Source organism: Tachypleus tridentatus, chromosome 4, assembly GCF_004210375.1.
Source record: "Tachypleus tridentatus isolate NWPU-2018 chromosome 4, ASM421037v1, whole genome shotgun sequence".
NCBI classification, from domain to species: Eukaryota; Metazoa; Arthropoda; class Merostomata; order Xiphosura; family Limulidae; genus Tachypleus; species Tachypleus tridentatus.
The window spans coordinates 108,213,861-108,237,197 of record NC_134828.1 but is presented as its reverse complement, the minus strand read 5'-3'; the positions used below and the strand labels follow the sequence as shown (position 1 = coordinate 108,237,197).

The 23,337-nt window shown below is 31.0% G+C and overlaps 2 protein-coding genes across 2 annotated transcripts in view; both read right to left on the bottom strand.

The window, feature by feature from the left end:
• The window catches only part of LOC143248188 (atrial natriuretic peptide receptor 1-like), a 65,605-nt gene extending 61,610 nt beyond the window's left edge, over window positions 1–3,995 (bottom strand). Inside the window, exon 1 of the mRNA XM_076496620.1 lies at window positions 3,902–3,995. Coding sequence (XP_076352735.1) covers window positions 3,902–3,995 — 94 coding nt within the window. The remainder of the gene's footprint in view (window positions 1–3,901) is intronic.
• Window positions 3,996–6,726: 2,731 nt separating this feature from the next.
• Window positions 6,727–23,337, bottom strand: part of LOC143249863 (macrophage mannose receptor 1-like) — a 118,814-nt gene continuing 102,203 nt past the window's right edge. The window contains exons 33-37 of the mRNA XM_076500424.1: window positions 20,360–20,509; window positions 17,884–17,991; window positions 17,034–17,201; window positions 13,270–13,305; window positions 6,727–7,104 (exon numbers count right to left, since the gene is read on the bottom strand). Coding sequence (XP_076356539.1) covers window positions 6,893–7,104; window positions 13,270–13,305; window positions 17,034–17,201; window positions 17,884–17,991; window positions 20,360–20,509 — 674 coding nt within the window. The 3' untranslated portion in view covers window positions 6,727–6,892. The remainder of the gene's footprint in view (window positions 7,105–13,269; window positions 13,306–17,033; window positions 17,202–17,883; window positions 17,992–20,359; window positions 20,510–23,337) is intronic.

Genomic DNA, 23,337 nt, shown 5'->3' with positions numbered 1-23,337 from the left:
CCAGTAAAATACGAGATACACATAACCTTTGTTATTATCAGTCAGTTTTGCTTGGACTGTTACCAGATAACTTTGTTTTTGGTCGATGTTATTCTAAAAAGAGGTTTTTTGTTTTTTAATGTATACGCGACAACTTTTGTGTTCATGTTTTTATCTGGACTTTATATGATTTTGTTTGATGGTATGTATATACTTTCTGAGGAAGATAACACTTACACTGATAAACGAAACGTGCCAATTTACTCCTTTAAGTGTTTCAGCAGAGAGGTCACATGATGTCTCCTATCATGGGTGTCATGTATTTAGATGCATATTAAATATTCTTCAAACTGTTTTACTTTGTACTAAGACTTAAGAGGGGAGCTATTGGTGTTGCATACTGAGTACTCAACACTTTCCAAAGTCTCCTCACAAATCTGAATTTTCTGGATATGAGGACTGTTCATTTGGTATTTGATAATAGGGCCTTACTCTTCTGGATCGTAAGTATCAGTCCAATTTTCTTGAGGCCTCAGTAAGGACAAAGAAAATTACATGAAGATCTAAGTCTTGGTAAACAAACATCAAGCATCATCATCAGATAACAGATTTACGATCTAAGTCAGGTGAATCTGGTTCTTTATTCGACTAGGATGAGATTAAATAACTTGTGTATCTCAGAACAGCTGGTGGGGGTATTAACACTTTTACTTATAAAGTAGAGAACAACATTTTGACCTTCCTAGGCCATCTTCGTAATTATATTTTAAGTGTTTTTGTCTTCCGGAAGATGTTGAAATAAAAAGACGATCAAAAATATTTAGTTTATAACCGCACTGAGATCAGAGTATTGATGAAATGGATTGGAGGCGTCAGACTAATAAACCGTAATCCAATAATACAATCTGAAAAAACTTATTCGTCTGATTCAAAAATTATATTCATAAGTTAAATCTGTAAATTGTCTTGCCAGGAACATAAACACAGAAAGAAAGTAAACTGTGGTGTTTGTAGATGCTGCTTACTATTGCATTCATGATCAGATAAATCATATTATATTAATTAGAAGTGAAAAAAAAAATAAGTAATGAGATGGACAAGTGACCCGAGAGGTCAAAATAGAATTATATTAGAAGAAAGCAAGAGTATGATATTGATTCTGGAGAAGATAGGAACGATGAAACCTCTTAAAACCATTACTGTTATGTACAGCTGTATCGTTTTTCATGGATTTCAAATATGATAAAATATTCTAAATAGTAGAGTTAAGTAGTTTATTTCTAGTAATCAACACCTTCTGGAACATAATACTTCAAACTTTGTCCGATATTTCGTGGTCAGGATTTTTACAATTCTTAATAATATATAATCACACAGGTTGATAAGTTTCTACACGAGTCCTTTGAGTTAAAAGATGATGAGAAACCCTTCATATGTTAGCGTGCACTAGAATTATCGTTGTCTTTATTATCAGTTTATTAGGGTTACGAGCTGGTCGACATTGAGAATTGGACTATATTTATTTTATGAGACATCTTTAAAAACAATAATTAAGTTTCCAAAAGGTCTCATAACTTATTTAACTTTTCTTTTTCTCCTGGTATATCGAAACCTATGTACCAACAGTGTCAGCATGTTAAACATGACGAACATCGTAAGACAAGTATAACTTTGAGATTAAAACTAAAGAAATTAACAATTTTAGACCGTGAAATGTTCATGACATGAAGTATTAGGTGGAAAACGAAATCAAGTAATTTAAGATATTTAAATAGGAAAGTAAAGTGACTTAAGAATTTTAATTATACACACAGTGAGATTGTGAATTATGTTTCCTTTAATGTAATATTCATAACGCTAACGTAACATTAACTTCGCCATTGATTTATAATAGGCTATCATTCATTGGGTAATAACGCTAACGTAACATTAACTTTGCCATTCATTTATGATAGGCTATCATTCATTGGATAGTTTTGTACAAAATGTGTGTAATAATAAATTGCGTGCTTTGTTTTTTAATCTCTTCAGTGACTGAAAGTTATGGATAATACAACTAAGTTCCCCACTTGTATATATTATTTATACTTAAAAACAACATTATATATTAATGTTTGTATTACGCTTTGTAGACTAATTTCTTCTCCAAGGTGATAAGCCCACAGTAGGCATAGCACATATAGCCCATATTGTAGCTTTGTGTTTTACAACAACAAAATAAGAAACAAAGCATCCTGGCCTGGCATGGCTAGGTAGTTAAGGCACTCAACTCGAAATCCGACGGTCGCGGGTTCAAACCCTGTCACCCCGAAAATGCTCGCCCTTTCAGCAATAAAGGTGTGAAAGTGTTTTATACTGGTACAGCATCAGACCAGTGTAAAGGTAGGAAAATATTTCGTACTGGTACAGTATCAGACCAGTCTATAGATGTGAAGGTATTTTATATTGGTACAGTATCAGATCAATCTAAAGGTGTGAAAGTTTTTTATATTGGTACAGTATCAGACCAATCTAAAGGTGTGAAAGTTTTTTATATTGGTAGAGTATAAGACCAATCTAAAGGTGTGAAAGTATTTTATACTGGTGCAGCATCAGACCAGTCTAGAAAATAAACAAATCTTATTTAAAAGACAAAGTGAAAAAGAAATTTCTACCGCGAACCACCTGTAATTTTGACAACGTATAGATGAAAATCACTATTTAACATATACACAACTAAAACACAACGAAGTTGTAGCAGTCAAGTATTTACAGAGCTCACATGTGGTTTAGCTTACCACAAATTCAGGTATTTATTGGTTGACATAAATTTGGTTCTTATTCTTAGAGTTAATAAGCACCACATTATAGCTAGATGTCCTGCGTATTCTAAAGATATATTGTATCACCAGACCACGTGAATTTGAGGATATTAAAGTAGGCGAGTTCCTAGTTTGGTATAACACAGTGAGCAAGCAATCCAGAGAAACTGGCCAATACTTTGTATCTATTACCCGTCTGTATATTATAAAGATGATATGGAAATAATATTTGAAGTTCACCCTGAATCAAATATTATAAACTGGTATCTAAATTTTATACTTTGTAAATGCAACAGCAGTAAGTTGGTTAACTTACTTTGATGAGAAACTTATATAATGTATGATGTCGAAATGATCTATATTATACAGAGGATAAACCAAAATTAAACTGGTTTTAAAACTGACATTTCAGTTACTTTTCTGAGTGTATTATTATTGTATAGAGACAATACATTCAACAAGATGGCGGAAGCACTAGCACCTGCAGCTTCTTACAGTCAATGTCCAGTATTTTACTAAGTGTATAAATTTGGTTTAAAATAGTTGCATATTTTGTAAGAACTGAAATTATTATTATTAAGGTGGAATACAGTTGCACTTAGCACTGAACAACTGAGAAATGTATGTTATGTTAAATAACATCTACCCATGTAATTTTTATAATGACAGCGAACAATTCTTTCAGTCACCTAGAGAAGTATGTGTAATTTAGCATTTCATTTATCACAACAAGTGACAAAATATAACACCAAATTATTATAAAAAACGTCTGTAAATTTATGTCAGTTCATATTAAACATTGAGTACTGGTTGTTCCTCCTCGCACTCTAATAATCTCGCAAGGTGACATGGCATGTTGTAGTGAGGTTATTGATGTAATTAATTTTGATTTAATTTCAGGTTGTCACTAGGAGGCGCTATAACTCAACTAAGATAGCCAGTTCAGGATCGTGGCAAGCAAATTTACAGCTCAGTTCTGCACAATATATCTCAATGTTATTACAATATGGAGAATTTGCTGGCCATGGCAATCCCGTAATTTTCTCTTGGTCGAGATAATTCCTTACAATACGCGCAATGTGATTTATATCCTAGAACACAAATGTATTGCTAAACATTACCCAAGTATATTCCAGAAATACCGCCTCCATGTGAAGCCTGTTGGATGCGCCATTGACCTTTTCCTGTCTGAATATGAAGAGCAGTTTCCATCATGATGAATAGCTGCCCAAAAATATACCGCACCACCTTCTCGTGTTCCATGTGCGAAAGAAGACCTTCCCTCATCTGTTTTCAAGGAACATGCCGGACAAGAATCCTACTACTTACTTTAATAAGCCAAAATCAAAGCTAATATGAAATTATGATAATGTCGCCATTGTCCAAACTATAAGTTGACGTGCTATCTTGCTTAAGTAATGTGGTGGATATGATGACTTCCAGTTAATATTGGTTTACTGACAGCTTTTCTTGCAAATAATCTGGTTTGATCAAATTCTATTCATCGTTCTTCTAGATACCTTAAAAATAACGTGCTCATACAATTCCTGTTATAAACTTTTCAAAGATTTATTTCGATTCTCACGTGTTAAGCTGACCAAAACACGTTCCTTTCGGGAAGTAGTTTCCTTAAGAGTTGTAAGAAATATAAACAACTGTTAACTACTTTATCCAACTGGTTCAGAGTAACGCTCTATCAAAAAGTGTCAAGAGCAATGTACAGAAAGAAAGAAGAAACTTTAGCCAAACTTGTTTAAGACTTGCAAGGATTTGTCCAATTATGATAACTTTATCCACCGTATGAAGTGAAGGATTCATTGGCACCTAGCCAATTTATAGATGCAATAACAAACAAGGATATAAAAATTATGTTGAATCAAAGCAAAAACACATCTTAAAATAAATCTTCTCAGTTGAGAATGGAACTTGAATCCATTCAGATAAAAAATAAAGATACAAAATGAAGTGTTAAATTTTCAGATAAAGTAGTACTGAATAATCAGCTTCGCGAGCCAATATACTATAAGAAATTGGATTTAAGTTTAATTAATTAATTAATTAAATTTAAAACTAGTTGCAAAAAATGGAGAAAATAAACCACAAGAGAACAGGTATTTTAATCGTAACTTTGAAGACATATCACCAGTAACTGTAGACAAAACTATGTTTAAAATAAGAACTCTCACAAAGATGGTAATAAAACGAAGCTTAAAAATAAGCCTTTACACCCAATCAGATCAAACACTGGGAAACGCAAGTTAGCTGGACACTTAGGTGAAGAATACCCCATCTGCTTCAAATTATATTGGACTTTCATACATATGTAAAAACGGCTGGTATGAATAGAAAAAGCACTAATAGAGGAGCGAACAACGTTTCGACCTTCTTCGGTCATCGTCAGGTTCACAAAGAAAGAAAGGGTTACTGACCGGTAGTTCACCACATGTTTGAAGGCGGTTGTGTAATTGAGTGTAGGAATGTAGAGGGCGTGCTTAGATGTTGGATATATTTATTAATATATGTATAAAGGTGTTCCTTTGTGTTGGTTTATTTTGGGCTTGAGTTGTTGTATAAGTAAAGCTTCTTTAATTTTCTGTTTGTTTATGTTTGTTTCTTTATTCAGTATTTGGGTGTTTTCTATGGTTATGTTGTGTTTATTTGATTTGCAGTGTTCGAAAACGTGTGAAAGTGTATTTTTGTTCTTTGAATCTGGTTTCCATTGTTCTACATGTTTCTCCAATATAGAAGTCGTGACAGTTATCACATTGTATTTTATAAATAATGTTGGTGTTGTGTTTGTCAGTGTAGTTTTACATAGTATAGACCTCAGTTTTGTGTCTGGTTTTTGAATAAATTTGGTATTAACTGGAATGTCATATTTTGTTACTTGTTATTGCCAAATGTTGGATATTTATCTTCTGATGTCGGGAATATATGGTATGCAGCAGTATATGGTTTCGTGATTTTTTAAATCATGGGGTATATTTACTGTTGTTAGTTGATTTTGCTTTCTGTCTAGGTGTGTGTGTATAATGTTTCCTACGGTTTGTGGAGGAAACTTATTGATGTTGACGAAGTATTGTCTTATTTTGTCTAATTCATCGTTAATTTTATTTGATGAGCATAGTAACAGATTTCTCTATCCATATCAAAGCTACTCGAGAGCTATCTGCGCTAGCCGTCTCTAATTCAGCAGTGTAAGACAAGCGGGAAGGCAGCCAGTCATCACCACCCACCGCCAACTCTTGGGCTACTCTTTTACCAACGAATAGTTAAATTGCCCGTCACATAATAAAGCTCCCACGGCTGAAAGGGCGAGCATGTCTGGTGTGACAGGGATTCGAACCCGCGACCCTCGGATTACGAGTCGAGTGCCTTCACCACCTGGCCATATATAAATGACTATTTTAATTATTTTAAAACAATAACACATTAAGGGTATTCATAAAATTATGAATTGTGAAATAAAGAAGCGTCGTGTTATAAAGTAAATCTTTTACAGCAGCAAAAGTAAAACTATGACGTAAGCATATCAGTGGCGAGAACAAAATACTGTGATAAACATGAGAGTAAGTAGAAGTAACTGATAAATATAGGCTTATGTTATGAACATACTTATATATGGATCTTTGTTTAATTAATATTTATGTATTGCATTAATAAACGAAAAAAAAAGTAGTTTGAACGCCAAACTAATAAACCAGATATAATGAAACTACAACTTTCTACTTCCCTAAAGGAATTTAGAGCGACAATTCATCGGGTTTCTCAATTTTTAATTCTCATATATCAATTAATTTTATCTTAGGTTATTTTTAAATAAGAGCATCATTTGAAGATGTTGTTGTTGTGGGTGTGTGAAATTAAACTTTAATCTGTCCATTTACTTCCCCGGTTGTTGTTTCTAATTAATATCAGATTATACAGCACTGAAAGTAACAAAACAAACTAAACCTCCAGAACTCTTTGTCTTTTGTTCATCTGTAAACAGTTTATTTATAAGATACAAGTATCCAATTTATTGTTTTAGAAATACACCGATAAATTAGAAACTACACAACAACAACAACAATCAAGGTAAAAACACAACAGATATCAACTACAGGAAGTGTTCACGCTGAAGAACTCGTGGTTACTTCTGGTGAAGAGAGAGTTTCTGTTCCTGAGACATACATGATGTTGTCGAACGAAAGAGGGGGGGATTTCAAAGGGGTATTTTCTTTCCGTTTAATAAACCACAGACTTATCATAATCCCTGCTAATATTATCATACTCAGACAGATGACGGCCACTGCCCACGGAGCAATCCGTTTCTCGTTATTGTCTGAAAATGTATAGAAACAATTTTAAACAGGTATTCACTCTTGGTCTGCCTCACATCAAATAAATATTTTGGTCAATAATCCAAATATATTCACAAAACATGCATGTACTGTTAGAAAACTATGATCTGTCTATATTTCTACAATTCTAATATTACAATCTGTCTATATTATTATAATCCTAATATTACACTCTGTCTATATTCTTATAATTCTAGAATTATAGTATACCCACATTCTTATAATCCTAAAGATATAATCCACCTAAACTGTTATAATCCTAAAGGTATAGTCTGTCTACAATGCTATGATATTATAACAACGTTATAGTCCATCTACATTGTTATAATTCTAAAATTATAATCTGCTTACACTGAAATAATTTGACTACATTGTTATAATTCTACAGTAACATTTTTCCCTCGCTTCTATAATTCGATAATAAAATTATAATTCCTGTATAGTGTATAATTCTATAATTATAATCTGTCTACATTGTTATAATTATAAAGTTATAATTTTCCTACATTGTTATAATCCTAAAGTTATAATATACTTACAATAATATAATTTTTAATTAAGTTATAGTCTATCTACTTTATTATAGCTCCATGATAACATTAAAGTCTACCTAAATTGTTACAATCCTAAAGTTATAGTATGCTTATCATTTCATAATTCTATAATACATTATTTTAATCCTAAAGTTGCAATTTGTCTACATTGCTATAAATATAAAATAAAATTATTTTCTACCTACATTGATATAATTCTATAGTTTGCCCAGATTGTTCTAATTCTATAATAAAGTTATAATCTCCCTTCATTGATATACTTCTAAAGTTACAATTTCTCTAAATTGTTATAATTCTATAGTTTGCCCACATTGTTCTAATTCTATAATAAAGTTATAATCTCCCTTCATTGATATACTTCTAAAGTTACAATTTCTCTAAATTGTTATAATTCTATAATAAAATTATAATCTGCTTGCACTGTTATAATTCCGGTCCCTATATTTTTGTCACTTTTACTGCAAAAAACCTTATCAGTATACTTAATGAGAGAATCCTCTATCCACATCTTAACCCTGTTCATGATAATACTGTTTCTTTCTAGAAGAATGATGCCAACTGAACCTGTTTCTGTTATTTTTTCCTTTTAAACTCAATATGCATGTTGTCACCCTTCTATAAGGCAACCATTAACTTCGAATTCCTTGGTTTCTGTTCAAATTACTGGCATTAATTCAATTAAACAAAGTTTTTAACTTTAACATCAAAGCTAAACTTTTAAAATACATTTCCAAAGATTCTAAGAATTTGTCATTACATGTTATTAAGGAATGCAGTATGAAATAAAATACAACTTACTTTAATGCTTGAATCTTTTGAAACAGTTAAAAATTTTGTGTAATACCGAATTTTCAAACACTTATTTTGATGCTGGTATGTTTTTAATTGATTTGGCAATTATGATCTAAGAACAGGATAAAACTAAATATAGTTCTAAAAATAGTGTGAGAAGATCAAAATTTTGTTACAGAACTAAAGCAATTTAGGCAAATTTTAACTTTAGAAAACAACAATATTGGAAGATTACAACTTTAGAACTATAACAATGTAGGGAAATTATAATTATAGTATAGAATTATAACACCGTGTACAGATTATAAGTTTATTACGGAATTATAACAAAGTAGGGAAATTATAATTATAGTATAGAATTATAACACTGTGTACAGATTATAAGTTTATTACGGAATTATAACAAAGTAGGCAAATTGTAATTATAGTATAGAATTATAACACTGTGTACAGATTATAAGTTTATTACGGAATTATAACAAAGTAGGCAAATTGTAATTATAGTATAGAATTATAACACTGTGTACAGATTATAAGTTTATTACGGAATTATAACAAAGTAGGGAAATTATAATTATAGTATAGAATTATAACACTGTGTACAGATTATAAGTTTATTACGGAATTATAACAAAGTAGGGAAATTATAATTATAGTATAGAATTATAACACTGTGTACAGATTATAAGTTTATTACGGAATTATAACAAAGTAGGCAAATTGTAAATTTAGAATCACAGCAATGTATGTAGATTATAATTTTATTATAAAATTATATAAATCTAGGCAAATGATAAATTTAAAATTATAACAATATAAGCATAAATAGATTATAACTTTAGAATTATCACATTGTAGAAAGAATATAACTTTATTATATAATTATAAAATTTAAGGCAGACGATAACTTTAGGATTATAATAGTCTAGGCAGATATTAATTTTAAAATAGAGTTACAGCAATGTAGTCAGATTATAATTTTGTTATAGAATTAGAGCAATCTAAGCAAATTGAAACTGTAGAATAATAACAATGTAAACAGATTATAAATTTATTAAAAATTATAATACTGTAAACAGACTATAACTTTAGGATTATAATAATGTAGGCAGATTATAATTTTAGAAATATAAAAATGTAGGTAGATTACAATTTTTGAATTATAACTATGTAGGAAGATATAATTTTATTATATAATTATAGTAATCTAGGCAAATTCTATCTTTGAAATTATAACAATATAAGCGAATTATAACTTTAGAGTTATAACAATCTAGGTAGACTATTACTTTATTAAAATTATAATACTGTAAACAGATTATAAGTTAGGGTTATGACAGTACAGGCGGCCCGGCATGGCCAAGCGCGTAAGGCGTGCGACTCGTAATCCGAGGGTCACGGGTTCGCGCCCGCGTCGCGCTAAACATGCTCGCCCTCCCAGCCGTGGGGGCGTATAATGTGACGGTCAATCCCACTTTTCGTTGGTAAAAAAGTAGCCCAAGAGTTGGCGGTGGGTGGTGATGACTAGCTGCCTTCCCTCTAGTCTTACACTGCTAAATTAGGGACGGCTAGCACAGATAACCCTCGAGTAGCTTTGTGCGAAATTCCAAACAAACAAACAAAAGACAGTACAGGTAAATTATAATTTTATAATAATAATGAAAGAAGATTATAATTCTAGAAGTATAACAATGTAGGCAGGTTATAATTTTATTATAAATTATAGGCAGACTATAACTTTAGGATTATAACAATGCAGGTAAATTCTAACTTTGCATTTTAACAATGCAGGCAGATTATAATTTTAAAATTACAAATTGTAGGCAGATCATAACTTTAGAATTATAACAGTATTGAAAGATTATAATTTTATTATAGAATTATAGTAATTTACGCAAATTGTAACTTTAGAATTATAACAACGTAGGCAGATTATAAATTTAGAAGTATAACAATGTAGGTAAATTGTGATTTTATAAGTCAATAATGTGGGCAGCCTATAACTTTAATAAAAATTTAAAATATTGTAATCAGACTATAACTTAAGGATTATAACAATTTAAGAAGATTATAATTTTCGAATTATAAGAATGTAGGCAGATTATAATTTGAAAAGTATAACAATTTAAGCAGATCGTAAATTTAGAATTATAACAGTGGATGCAGGTTATAATTTATTATAGTATTATAACAAAATAGGCAAATTATAACTTCATTATAGAATAATAACAATGTAGGCAAATTGTAACTTTAAAATTATAACAATGGAGGCAGATTCTAATTATAATTATGTAGGCAAATTGTAATTTCCGAAATATAACGATGAAGGCAAATTTTAACTTTAGAATTATAATAATGTAGAGAAATGGTAACTTTAGTATTATAATAATGTAGAGAAATGGTAACTTTAGTATTATAATAATGTAGAGAAATGGTAACTTTAGTATTATAATAATGTAGAGAAATGGTAACTTTAGTATTATAACAATACGGACAGACCATAACTTTATTATAGAATTATAACAATACAGACAGACTATAACTTTAAGATCATAACAGTTAGGCAGATTATAGTTTTTGAATTATAACAATTTAGAAGATTATTATGCTAGTATTATAACAATGTAGACAGATCATAATTTTAGAATTATAACAGAATAGGCAGATTATAACTTCATTGTAGAGTTATATCAATGTAGGGAAATTTTAATTTCATTATAGAATAAGAGCATTGTAGGCAAATTGTAACTTTAACATTATAACAATGGGGACAGATTATAACTAGAATTATAACGAAGTAGTCACAATGTAACTTTAGAATTATAAAAATGTAGGGTAATTCTATCTCTAAAATTATAACAATATAGGTAGATCATAAATTTCTTATAGAATTATAAATTTGTAGGGAGATTGTAACTTTAGGATTATAACAATGTATGAAGATTATAATTTTAGAATTATAACAATATAGGCAAATTATAATTCTAGAATTTATCAAAGTAGGTAGATCATAATTTTATTATAAAATTATAGCAATGTTTCAGAATTTAATTTTGTTATAGAATTATATCAATGTAGGGAAATATTATAATTATAAAATTATAACAATTTAGGCAAATTGTAAATTAAGAAGTACATAAATGTAAGGATATTATAAATTTATTATACAATTAAAACACTTTGGGCAAATTGTAAGTTTAAAATTATAACATGTAGGCAAATTATAACTTTAGAATTATAACAGTGTAGGCAGATTACAATTTTATTATAGAATTATAATAGTGTAGGCAAATTTTAAGTTTAGAATTTTAATACGTAGGCAAATTATAACTTTAGAATTATAACAGGGCATTATAAATCAGGTTGACAGTTTAGTTTTAGCGACAAGACAACATCTGCATACAAGAAAAAAATATGATGGAAATGAAAATGATAAGAACTTCTTAAGGTATGAATAACTCCTTCATGAGGTTCTCTAGTGGTAAGTAGATACATTGTGGCTTTCTTGTAAAATAAACAGGCCTTCAAGAGTTCAGTAATTGCTCACGTTCGTCTCAAATAATTCGTCTGAAATATTCAGCAGGATTTAAGGCTTAAACGAAAATATATCAATGACAGGCCTAGGGCGAATATCTGTAGATGTGGTGTGATTTTCATGGTTGGCCTAGAGTAATTGGTGAATATCTGGAGATGTGGTGTGATTTTCATGATAGGCCAAGAGTAATTGGTGAATATCTGGAGATGTGGTGTGATTTTCATGGTAGGCCTAGAGTAATTGGTGAATATCTGGAGATGTGGTGTGATTTTCATGGTAGGCCTAGAGTAATTGGTGAATATCTGGAGATGTGGTGTGATTTTCATGGTAGGCCCAGAGTAATTGGTGAATATCTGGAGATGTTGTGTGATTTTCATGATAAACCTAGAGTAATTGGTGAATATCTGGAGATGTGGTGTGATTTTCATGATAAACCTAGAGTAATTGGTGAATATCTGGAGATGTGGTGTGATTTTTCAGAGTTAAAGATCCACTTAGATAGGTCAAGTAGTGGGATGTTTGATTGTTCTAAAGACGTTCATTAAAAGGTTTGTAGCAATATGTTATGCTGACTAATCGCTTCCTTGTAAACTGAAGTACAGTGATAAAAGTACTGCGAACTGACTCCATAACTGGAGGGAGGAGTCTGATTTGTTGCCAGAGTTAAAATATAGCTATATATATATAAAACATAGGGGATATATCTTATAAGTAGACTCAAAACCAAACGAGTTAATTATTATTATATTCATATCCCTAGTTAGTCCTTACTTTTTATCTTGAAGAATATTGACTTACTGGAAAAGATTCAGAAGAGGTTTAGCAGAATGGTTCCAATAATGTAAAAATTATATCACAATGATAGGTTGAGACCTCTTAATAGTGGAAGAGTAAGAGATAACGTTAATGAAGTTTACAATATTATCCTGTGGTCTGAGTCAATGAAGGCTTATGACTTTGTTGTGCTGAATTTTGAAGACACGAGGACCAGATGGTATAAGTTTAAGGTCTCGAAATATGGACAGGGTCTGATTAAGTTAGTTTTATTTTTTAACAAAATGATTAGCTTATGGAATGGGTTGCTTTTAATAATTGCGCAGGCCTTTTAACAGTTTAATTGGAGATTCAATGGCTTCCTCAAATACAACGCATGGGTTTATTTTTTTTTTAATTACCATATGCGAGCGGGGACAGCCATGAAAGAGGAAATGGCTCTATTTCTGATTTTATAACATGCACATAACAGCTTTCAATGATGTACTTACCTACTGGAATCTCTTTCACATCTGGTTGTCCAGGAACTAGAAATATAAAATGATTTTGAGATCATTATGATATCGATTGTGAATTGATAATTTCTACACGAATAAATTCATTAATAATACAAAACACTGACTGAAAACGTCAAGAGCATTCAAAAATATATTTTCTTCATCAGGAAAACAATAAGTAAATTTTCACACTAAAAATTAAATGGTTTTATAAGCGTGACTCATGGTAGTGAAGAGAGTTCAACTAAAATTACATTGTTTTCATCTTGTTTGCTACAATGATGTTAGTTTTCAATAATTTTCACCTCAAGTGAAAATATTTAATATTGTTAGAAAACTTTGTTAGACAATAAAATATTCTGTGATAAAACGTATTTAATTAAACCTATTGTTAGAAAACTTTGTTAGATAATTATATTTTCTGTGATAACACGTTCTGGATAACACTTATTATTAGGAAACTTTGTTAGACAATAAAATATTCATAATCTGAGAGTCATGAGTTCGAATCCCCGTCACATCAAACATGCTTGCCCTTTTAGCCATAGAGACGTTAAATGTGATGGTAAATCTGACCAAGCGCGTTAAGGCGTGCGACTCGTAATCTGAGGGTCGCGGGTTCGCATCCGTGTCGCGCCAAACATGCTCGCCCTCCCAGCCGTGGGGGCGTTATAATGTGACGGTCAATCCCACTATTCGTTGGTAAAAGAGTAGCCCAACAGTTGGCGGTGGGTGGTGATGACTAGCTGCCTTCCCTCTAGTCTTACACTGTAAAATTAGGGACGGCTAGCACAGATAGCCCTCGACTAGCTTTGTACGAAATTCCAAAAAACAAACAAACAAACAGTGATGGTAAATCGTTGTAAATCTTTTACTCGTTGGTAAAAGAGTATCCCAAGAGTTGACGGTGGGTGGTGATGATTAGCTGCCTTCCCTTTAGTCTTACACTGATAAATTAAACTGATGAACAAGTAAATACCAATGAACACGTCTGATGAACAAGTAAATACCAATGAACACGTCTGATGAATAAGTAAATACAAATGAACACGTCTGATGAACAAGTAAATACCAATGAACACGTCTCATGAATAAGTAAATACCAATGAACACGTCTGATGAATAAGTAAATACCAATGAACACGTCTCATGAAGAAGTAAATACCAATAAACACGTCTGATGAACAAGTAAATACCAATGAACACGTCTCATGAATAAGTAAATACCAATAAACACGTCTGATGAACAAGTAAATACAAATGAACACGTCTGATGAATAAGTAAATACCAATGAACACGTCTCATGAATGAGTAAATACCAATAAACACGTCTGATGAATAAGTAAATACCAATAAACACGTCTCATGAATAAGTAAATACAAATAAACACGTCTGATGAATAAGTAAATATAAATGAACACGTGTGATGAATAAGTAAATACCAATAAACACGTCTGATGAACAAGTAAATACCAATGAACACGTCTGATGAACAAGTAAATACCAATAAACATGTCTGATGAATAAGTAAATACCAATGAACACGTCTCATGAATAAGTAAATACAAATAAACACGTCTAATGAATAAGTAAATACAAATGAACACGTCTGATGAACAAGTAAATACCAATGAACACGTCTGACGAATAAGTAAATACCAATGAACACGTCTCATGAATAAGTAAATACCAATAAACACGTCTGATGAACAAGTAAATACCAATGAACACGTCTCATGAATAAGCAAATACAAATAAGCACGTCTGATGAATAAGTAAATACCAATGAACACGTCTGATGAATAAGTAAATACAAATAAACACGTCTGAGGAACAAGTAAATACCAATAAACACGTCTGATGAATGAGTAAATACCAATGAACACGTCTCATGAATAAGTAAATACAAATAAACACGTCTGATGAATAAGTAAATACAAATGAACACGTCTGATGAATAAGTAAATACAAATGAACACGTCTGATGAACAAGTAAATACCAATGAACACGTCTCATGAATAAGTAAATACCAATGAACACGTCTGATGAAGAAGTAAATACCAATGAACACGTGTCATGAAGAAGTAAATACAAATAAACACGTCTGATGAACAAGTAAATACCAATGAACACGTCTCATGAATAAGTAAATACCAATAAACACGTCTGATGAACAAGTAAATACCAATGAACACGTCTCATGAATGAGTAAATACCAATAAACACGTCTGATGAATAAGTAAATACCAATGAACACGTCTCATGAATAAGTAAATACAAATAAACACGTCTAATGAATAAGTAAATACAAATGAACACGTCTCATGAATAAGTAAATACAAATAAACACGTCTGATGAATAAGTAAATACCAATGAACACGTCTCATGAATAAGTAAATACAAATAAACACGTCTAATGAATAAGTAAATACAAATGAACACGTCTGATGAACAAGTAAATACCAATGAACACGTCTGATGAATAAGTAAATACCAATGAACACGTCTCATGAATAAGTAAATACCAATAAACACGTCTGATGAACAAGTAAATACCAATGAACACGTCTCATGAATAAGCAAATACAAATAAGCACGTCTGATGAATAAGTAAATACCAATGAACACGTCTGATGAATAAGTAAATACAAATAAACACGTCTGAGGAACAAGTAAATACCAATAAACACGTCTGATGAATAAGTAAATACCAATGAACACGTCTCATGAATAAGTAAATACCAATGAACACGTCTCATGAATAAGTAACTACAAATGAACACGTCTGATGAATAAGTAAATACAAATAAACACGTCTGATGAATAAGTAAATACAAATAAACACGTCTGATGAATAAGTAAATACAAATGAACACGTCTGATGAACAAGTAAATACAAATGAACACGTCTGATGAATAAGTAAATACAAATGAACACGTCTGATGAATAAGTAAATATAAATGAACACGTGTGATGAATAAGTAAATACCAATGAACACGTCTGATGAACAAGTAAATACCAATGAACACGTCTGATGAACAAGTAAATACCAATAAACACGTCTGATGAATAAGTAAATACCAATGATGAATAAGTAAATACCAATGAACACGTCTGATGAATAAGTAACTACAAATGAACACGTCTGATGAACAAGTAAATACAAATGAACACGTCTGATGAATAAGTAAATACCAATGAACACGTCTGATGAATAAATAAATACCGATGAACACGTCTGATGAACAAGTAAATACCAATAAACACGTCTGATGAATAAGTAAATACAAATGAACCAATGAACACGTCTGATGAACAAGTAAATACCAATGAACACGTCTGATGAACAAGTAAATACAAATGAACACGTCTGATGAACAAGTAAATACAAATGAACAGGTCTGATGAACAAGTAAATACCAATGAACACGTCTGATGAACAAGTAAATACCAATAAACACGTCTGATGAATAAGTAAATATCAATGAACACGTCTCATGAATAAGGCTGAAAATGATTTTTATTTGGAAATAAAAAATGTTATAAAATCACAAAAAATATAGTTTGTTCCATTACCCATTACTTAAGTTAGTGTGTTCCCTTGTCATGAAAATACAAAATATGCCAAGAAACAGATGAATATATCATGGTTGTAACTGCAAGTTATTGCAGAGAATTAACAAATTTTGTATTAACATCTAGCAGAGTGTAATAAATATACAATAGATCGACAAGACCACTGAGAAACCGACCTTTCTTCACCATACAAATATATCCTGAGTAAAGGGTGCATTTAGAAGTTTTCCAAACCATGTCTTCAGTTTGCAGTTGCACACAATGGTCAGTTGCCGGATTATTCGGTTCTTTATCCCCCCAGTTTGTGTATTCCACAGGACTATAATCGATCCACCTAAAGCCACCTAATGAGTCCAATATAATAATAACACAAAGCTTTAATTCTTTCATTAAAATGCAGAGAAATTATCCTTTACTGATATTAACACTGTCAATAAGAAACAACACTCAGTACTCGAACTATAATGAAAAATAATCTATCTGAATACTCTATTGAAGTAGTGATCTATGTTGAACTTGTACTTTATATTCTATAGAACCCATTCACAAAGATATGATAAAGTGGATATCTAACTGTTACACTCTTTACTAGTAACTTGCCAACAATGTCTGAAATGTGTTAGGTTTGATTAGCAGCTTAATCAACAATATTTGAAATGTGTTAAGTTTTATTAGCAGCTCCACAACAATAGCTGAAATGTGTTAGGTTTGATTAGCAGCTTAATCAACAATATTTGAAATATGTTAAGTTTCATTAGCAGCTCCACAACAATGTCTGAAATGTGTTAGGAGTCATTATTAGTTTCACTAACAATATCTGAAGTGCGTTAGGTTTAATTAGCATATTAATAACAACGTCCGCAGTACAATATGTTAGTTTTATTAACAACATTACTAACACTTTCTGAATATAATATTTTGTTAGTATTTTTATCAATGATGCTTGAATTGTGTTATGTTTTATTAGCAATCTTACGAAAACTTTTTTGAAATGTATAAGTTTTAATAGCTCTAATCAACACTTACCGTTTGCATTTAAAACAAGTCCGATCCACACGTTAATTTTTAAAGAAGAGATGTACGGTTGCAACATTCGTAGTTCGTGCTCTGAATGAATACTTACAAGAGTGGTATCTGGAACACAAATCATTACTTGAAATATTCAAAACAAATAAACAAGGCTGAATTCGTGAACAATAAAATACCTGAAGTCATCCATGTGAATGAAGCTTAAGTTACATCGAAAAACACACTTAATGGGCTCTAGGTAAGAAAGACATATTTTTCTGAGTCTGCTCGTCAACACAGTTAAAAGAAGTGGTGTATAACTGACTCTATGAAACTGAAACGAGCCAAATTATCTAAATACATAGATAATAATTAATATAATTATGTTTCAACCCTTTCTGTATCTTTACCTTAAGAAATGCTAATATCTTGATCTTTTCGATGGGTTATCAGGAAAGACTAAACCTACTGAAAAACAATATATTACGTAATGTTTAGCTTAGTATTATTAGATTAGATTTAAATTCAATTGAAACTTAGACCTTTTGCTTTTGGACAGATTTTAAACCAGGCACAATGTTTAATTAAATCGGTGTTCTTCGGTGATCAAGATATTTGAAATCAATGTTGCTGACTGTACAAATATCATCAAAATATTCCATCTGACTGAACAGAGAATTGCAGTCTTCCTTTAAAACCAAAACTAAATGATTGAATACTAACGTAATATTAGAAATTTAAAAGAATACTAATGTCTTATGATAAGTATAATCAATCAAACTTATGTTACGCCAGCTTAGAAAAGGTATTCACAACATAATAATTGTTGTAACAAATGACTCCCATAAATGCAATGTTCCAACCACAACTCCGTTTGTTGTATCTCAGTCGACATTATGATTTCTGTTATAGAAACGTGTCATCAGTAATGGTTATAGTAGGCTTAGTTTATATACTATGATTATTATTGTAAAACCTTAAGGGAATAAATAAAGAATATATTATTAAAAATACAATATCCCCGACACAAATTTCTTATGACAAACAAAATTAAATAATTAACTATATATTTTCAAATTTTGTCGGTTTCTGACCTTTTAAAACATTCTTACGACGTAGTTTAGATTGTAACCCATGGTTTGAGAAACACTGCTCTAAAGCTATTTTCATATAATCATCTAATTTATCGAATTCTATTCGATTACTGTCAACTCTCTGGAAATAAGCAATAATACAACACATAATACATAAAGCTATAATATATATTATATCCTTTATATTAATATGTATTATAGTCCACATTACAGTCTTTACATTATTTACTAAATTTAAATAGCTTGAATAACTTACTTTCCGTTATTTACTAAATTAAGGTAACTTGAATAACTTTATTTTCTATTATTCATCAAATTAAGCTATGTTGAGTAGTTACTTTCAATTATTTACTAAAGTAAATTGAATTAAGTAACTGACTTTCCACTCTTTACGAGAATAAAGTATCTTGAGTAACTTGGTATCCACTTTTTACTAAATTATGGTAGATTGAATGTAACGGATTTAGTGCTATACATTTATTTTAATACTTACGTTTGCTTTAATTTGATGCATGTAACATATATTTTGAATATTGTGCAAGTACTGCCTGTTCTCTAAATTTGTAGAAGATTCTTGAAAGCAAGGATCAACAATATATGTCTTACGTAAATATTCTTCGAATATTGTTGAACTTTCAAGAATCTCGCCTAACGAGAATGTAAACCAACGTGTCGAGAGACAGAAATAGAATATTTTTAGTAGCTGCAGTCAGTTTTCTATAAGCCTTGGAATCTATAATCGTGATAAACGCTTACTAACCGGAAAACTACAGATATTTGATCAGGAACGTATATAGATTTCGAACATTACAAACTTCAATGATTTAACTTCAGTCGTTTGTATTTCTGCGACGACATTAAATATCTTCATCGGTAAAAAGTCAGCTTGTAAACGGTGTGAGGTAAGCCAACAAAAGACAGCTAACTAGCTTAAATAAGATATAACAATATCAGCTCAGAATTAATTTGTTCATTGTGGACTTGAACCATCGATAAAATATTCAATTCTAGACAAGATAGAAGGCTCAGTATCGTTTGTAAGTTTGTAAAACTGTTGTATATAAACCAATATTTGTAATAACCGTATAATTAAATTGTACTGTTGTTTGTATATTAAAATATATTTATGTTAAGAATAAAATATTGTGTATTAATCTTGTTAGCAAATATAATAAATTTGATACATATCGAAATTCAGTTAACTTTCAAATTAAAATTAAATTTTTTGCTATTTGAAATCGTAATACGTAACGTACATAACATAATAAATCGGAGACTCATCTGAGATAAATTATAATATGTAACATGAGTAACTGACTTTCCATTCTCTATTACCTTAAAGTAGCTTGAGCTACTTGCTTTCCATCCCTTACTAAATTAAGGTAACTTCAGTAACTTACTTTTGATTACACATTTTCGTGATGCCTCACCCCACTGCACTCTAGTTTTGTCTTCAATATAGTAGCAGTAATGACCTCCGAGGTCAAGCCAATTGGAGAAATTACTCGGACATTCCTCGTTTACTGGTTCAGGGATCAGTGGTGGTTCATCTACAATAACAAAACAGTATAATAGTGAAAATAATCAGAAAATACTAAAACAGACTTCACATTTTAAGCAGTAAAAGAAACTGCTTTCGAAGTTTATCATTTGTTAGATCTACATTAAAGTAATTTATATAGTGTTAAATTTAGTTATTTTTAGAAAGGATAGTTTATGGAAATTTTATTTACGTAACTGTTTACAAATTAGACGTTCTGTAGTTAAGTTGTTATGAACTGGTGATTATTATATTGTTGCATTTCTTCCATATCTAGTAGTGCGTGGAGAATTATGGAGAGTAGACCTCTTTTAAAATATGAATACATGTTGAATATTTAGTTCTTGAGCTAGATCTAGGTCGTGAGCGTAGCTATATTGATCATACAGTGGCAAATTTTAAAGTGAAATTATCACGAAGTGTATTGTAACAACAGACCAGAGAAGAATAGCTGGTTTTGTCAATTGTAATTCAAAGTGACTCAACCAGCTTGTGTGGAATTTGGCGAAAAACAAATAATTACTTACAACTCTAGATAATCAATAAAAGAACGAACATTTGTATATAAGTTACACTTGTTTTAATATATTGTTTTAAAGCAAGTAGCTGTGTGCTTTATTTATTATTGAAATTTGTCACCAACAAGTTACAAACATCCACTATAGAGAAGCCAGTCCATATAAACCCCGACATCATTCAACGAATACGTTTTGGAGGTTAAGTACAAAACAATAATTATTCAATGAAAAAAATTATGAAATACTTTATGTTAAAAAACATTAATGTGTTTCAATCACGACATGCTGGTAATAGAAGATGGTAATTATAACTTTAGAGTTATAACGATCTAGGTAGATTATTACTTTATTAAAATTATATTACTGTAAACAGATTATACTGGTACAGTATCAGACCAGTCTAAAGGTGTGAAAGGTTTTTATACTGGCAAGCGCAGATAGCCCTCGAGTAGTTTTGTGCTAAATTCAAAACAATACAACTCAAAGAAATTTACCGTAAATTCATTAGATCAATGTATTTGTTCGTTTGAATAGCATCTGGATTAATATCACACTGATAGCTGAAGGTGCTAAGCGTATTTAATAGCACTAAATCTGAAACTAGACAGTCTCTAATCTCCAATCTGATATACTAAACAGTGCACTATAATTAAGCCTAATTTTGACGTGCGTAAAATATCTTAAACCTTTTATTTAATTTTACCTGAATTAATTTTTTTCTAAATTATTGAACATTTAAATATAAGTTCCTCAGTATGCAGCTTCACTACAACAAATATCAGTTCCTCAGTATGCAGCTTCACTACAACAAATATCAGTTCCTCAGTATGCAGCTTCACTACAACAAATATCAGTTCCTCAGTATGCAGCTTCACTACAACACATATCAGTTCCTCAGTATGCAGCTTCACTACAACAAATATCAGTTCCTCAGTATGCAGCTTCACTACAACAAATATCAGTTCCTCAGTATGCAGCTTCACTACAACAAATATCAGTTCCTCAGTAGGTAGCTTCACTATAACAAATATCACGTCCTCAGTATGCAGCTTCACTACAACAAATATCAGTTCCTCAGTGTGCAGCTTCACTACAACAAATATCAGTTCCTCAGTATGCAGCTTCACTACAACAAATATCAGTTCCTCATGCAGCTTCACTACAACAAATGTTCAGTATGCAGCTTCACTACAACAAATATCAGTTCCTCAGTATACAGCTTCACTACAACAAATATCAGTTCCTCAGTATGCAGCTTCACTACAACAAATATTAGTTCCTCAGTATATAGCTTCACTACAACAAATATCAGTTCCTCAGTATGCAGCTTCACTACAACAAATATCAGTTCCTCAGTGTGCAGCTTCACTACAACAAATATCAGTTCCTCAGTATGCAGCTTCACTACAACAAATATTAAAAAATACTTTCTCGAATGGTTCCTATTTTGTTTCATTGTTGACGTTGAAGAAATAAACAATTGTTAATATCTTTGTACCTAGCCAGCCATCATGTTATACAGTTTCAATAAGCTTTATTTTAACTCACGCCTCTAGTAAAGTCGGTAAAAACAAATTCGTGACAACGAGAAACCAATTTGAAGTAAACATGTATTCTCAAGGCGGCTGGTATAGGTATTAGAACTTTAATTAAAATACAGTAGAGAACAGCATTTCGACCTTTTTAGGTCATCTTCGGGTAAACATAGACAGTTTACAACTGACGGTTGCTGGGCACGTCTCTGGGAAGAGTGTAAACGAGTACGGATTTGTAGGGGACGCTGCAGTTAGATGTTAGATTATTAATACGTATAGTTATGAAGGTGTTCCTTTAAATTTCTTTAATTTTGGTTTTAGTTGCTGTATAAATAGGGACTTTTTTATTTTTCATTTGTTTATAATTGTTTTTCTACTTAGTATCTGCGTGTTTTCTGTGGTCATGTTGTGCTTATTTGATTTGGAGTGTTCAAAAACGTGTGAAGGTGTTTTTTTGTGTTCTTTGAATCAGGTTTCTATTTTTCTGCTTGTTTCTTCAATACAGAAATTGTAGTAGTTGATTCATTGCATTTTATAAATAATTTTGGTGTTCCGTTTATCAATGTACTTTTTACATAGTATGGACTTCAGTTTTGTACCTGGTTTTTGAACAAATTTGGTAACACTAACAAACCGCATTTGCAGCTTTCTGATCTAATGTTGAACCTAAACAGGTTATGTTTTACGAACCACCTGCAACAGAATCCAAAAAGTTGTTGCCAGGATAACCGGTCAGAACTCTTTATGTGGTAATATACAGTAAAATGATCTGCATTACGAACGTA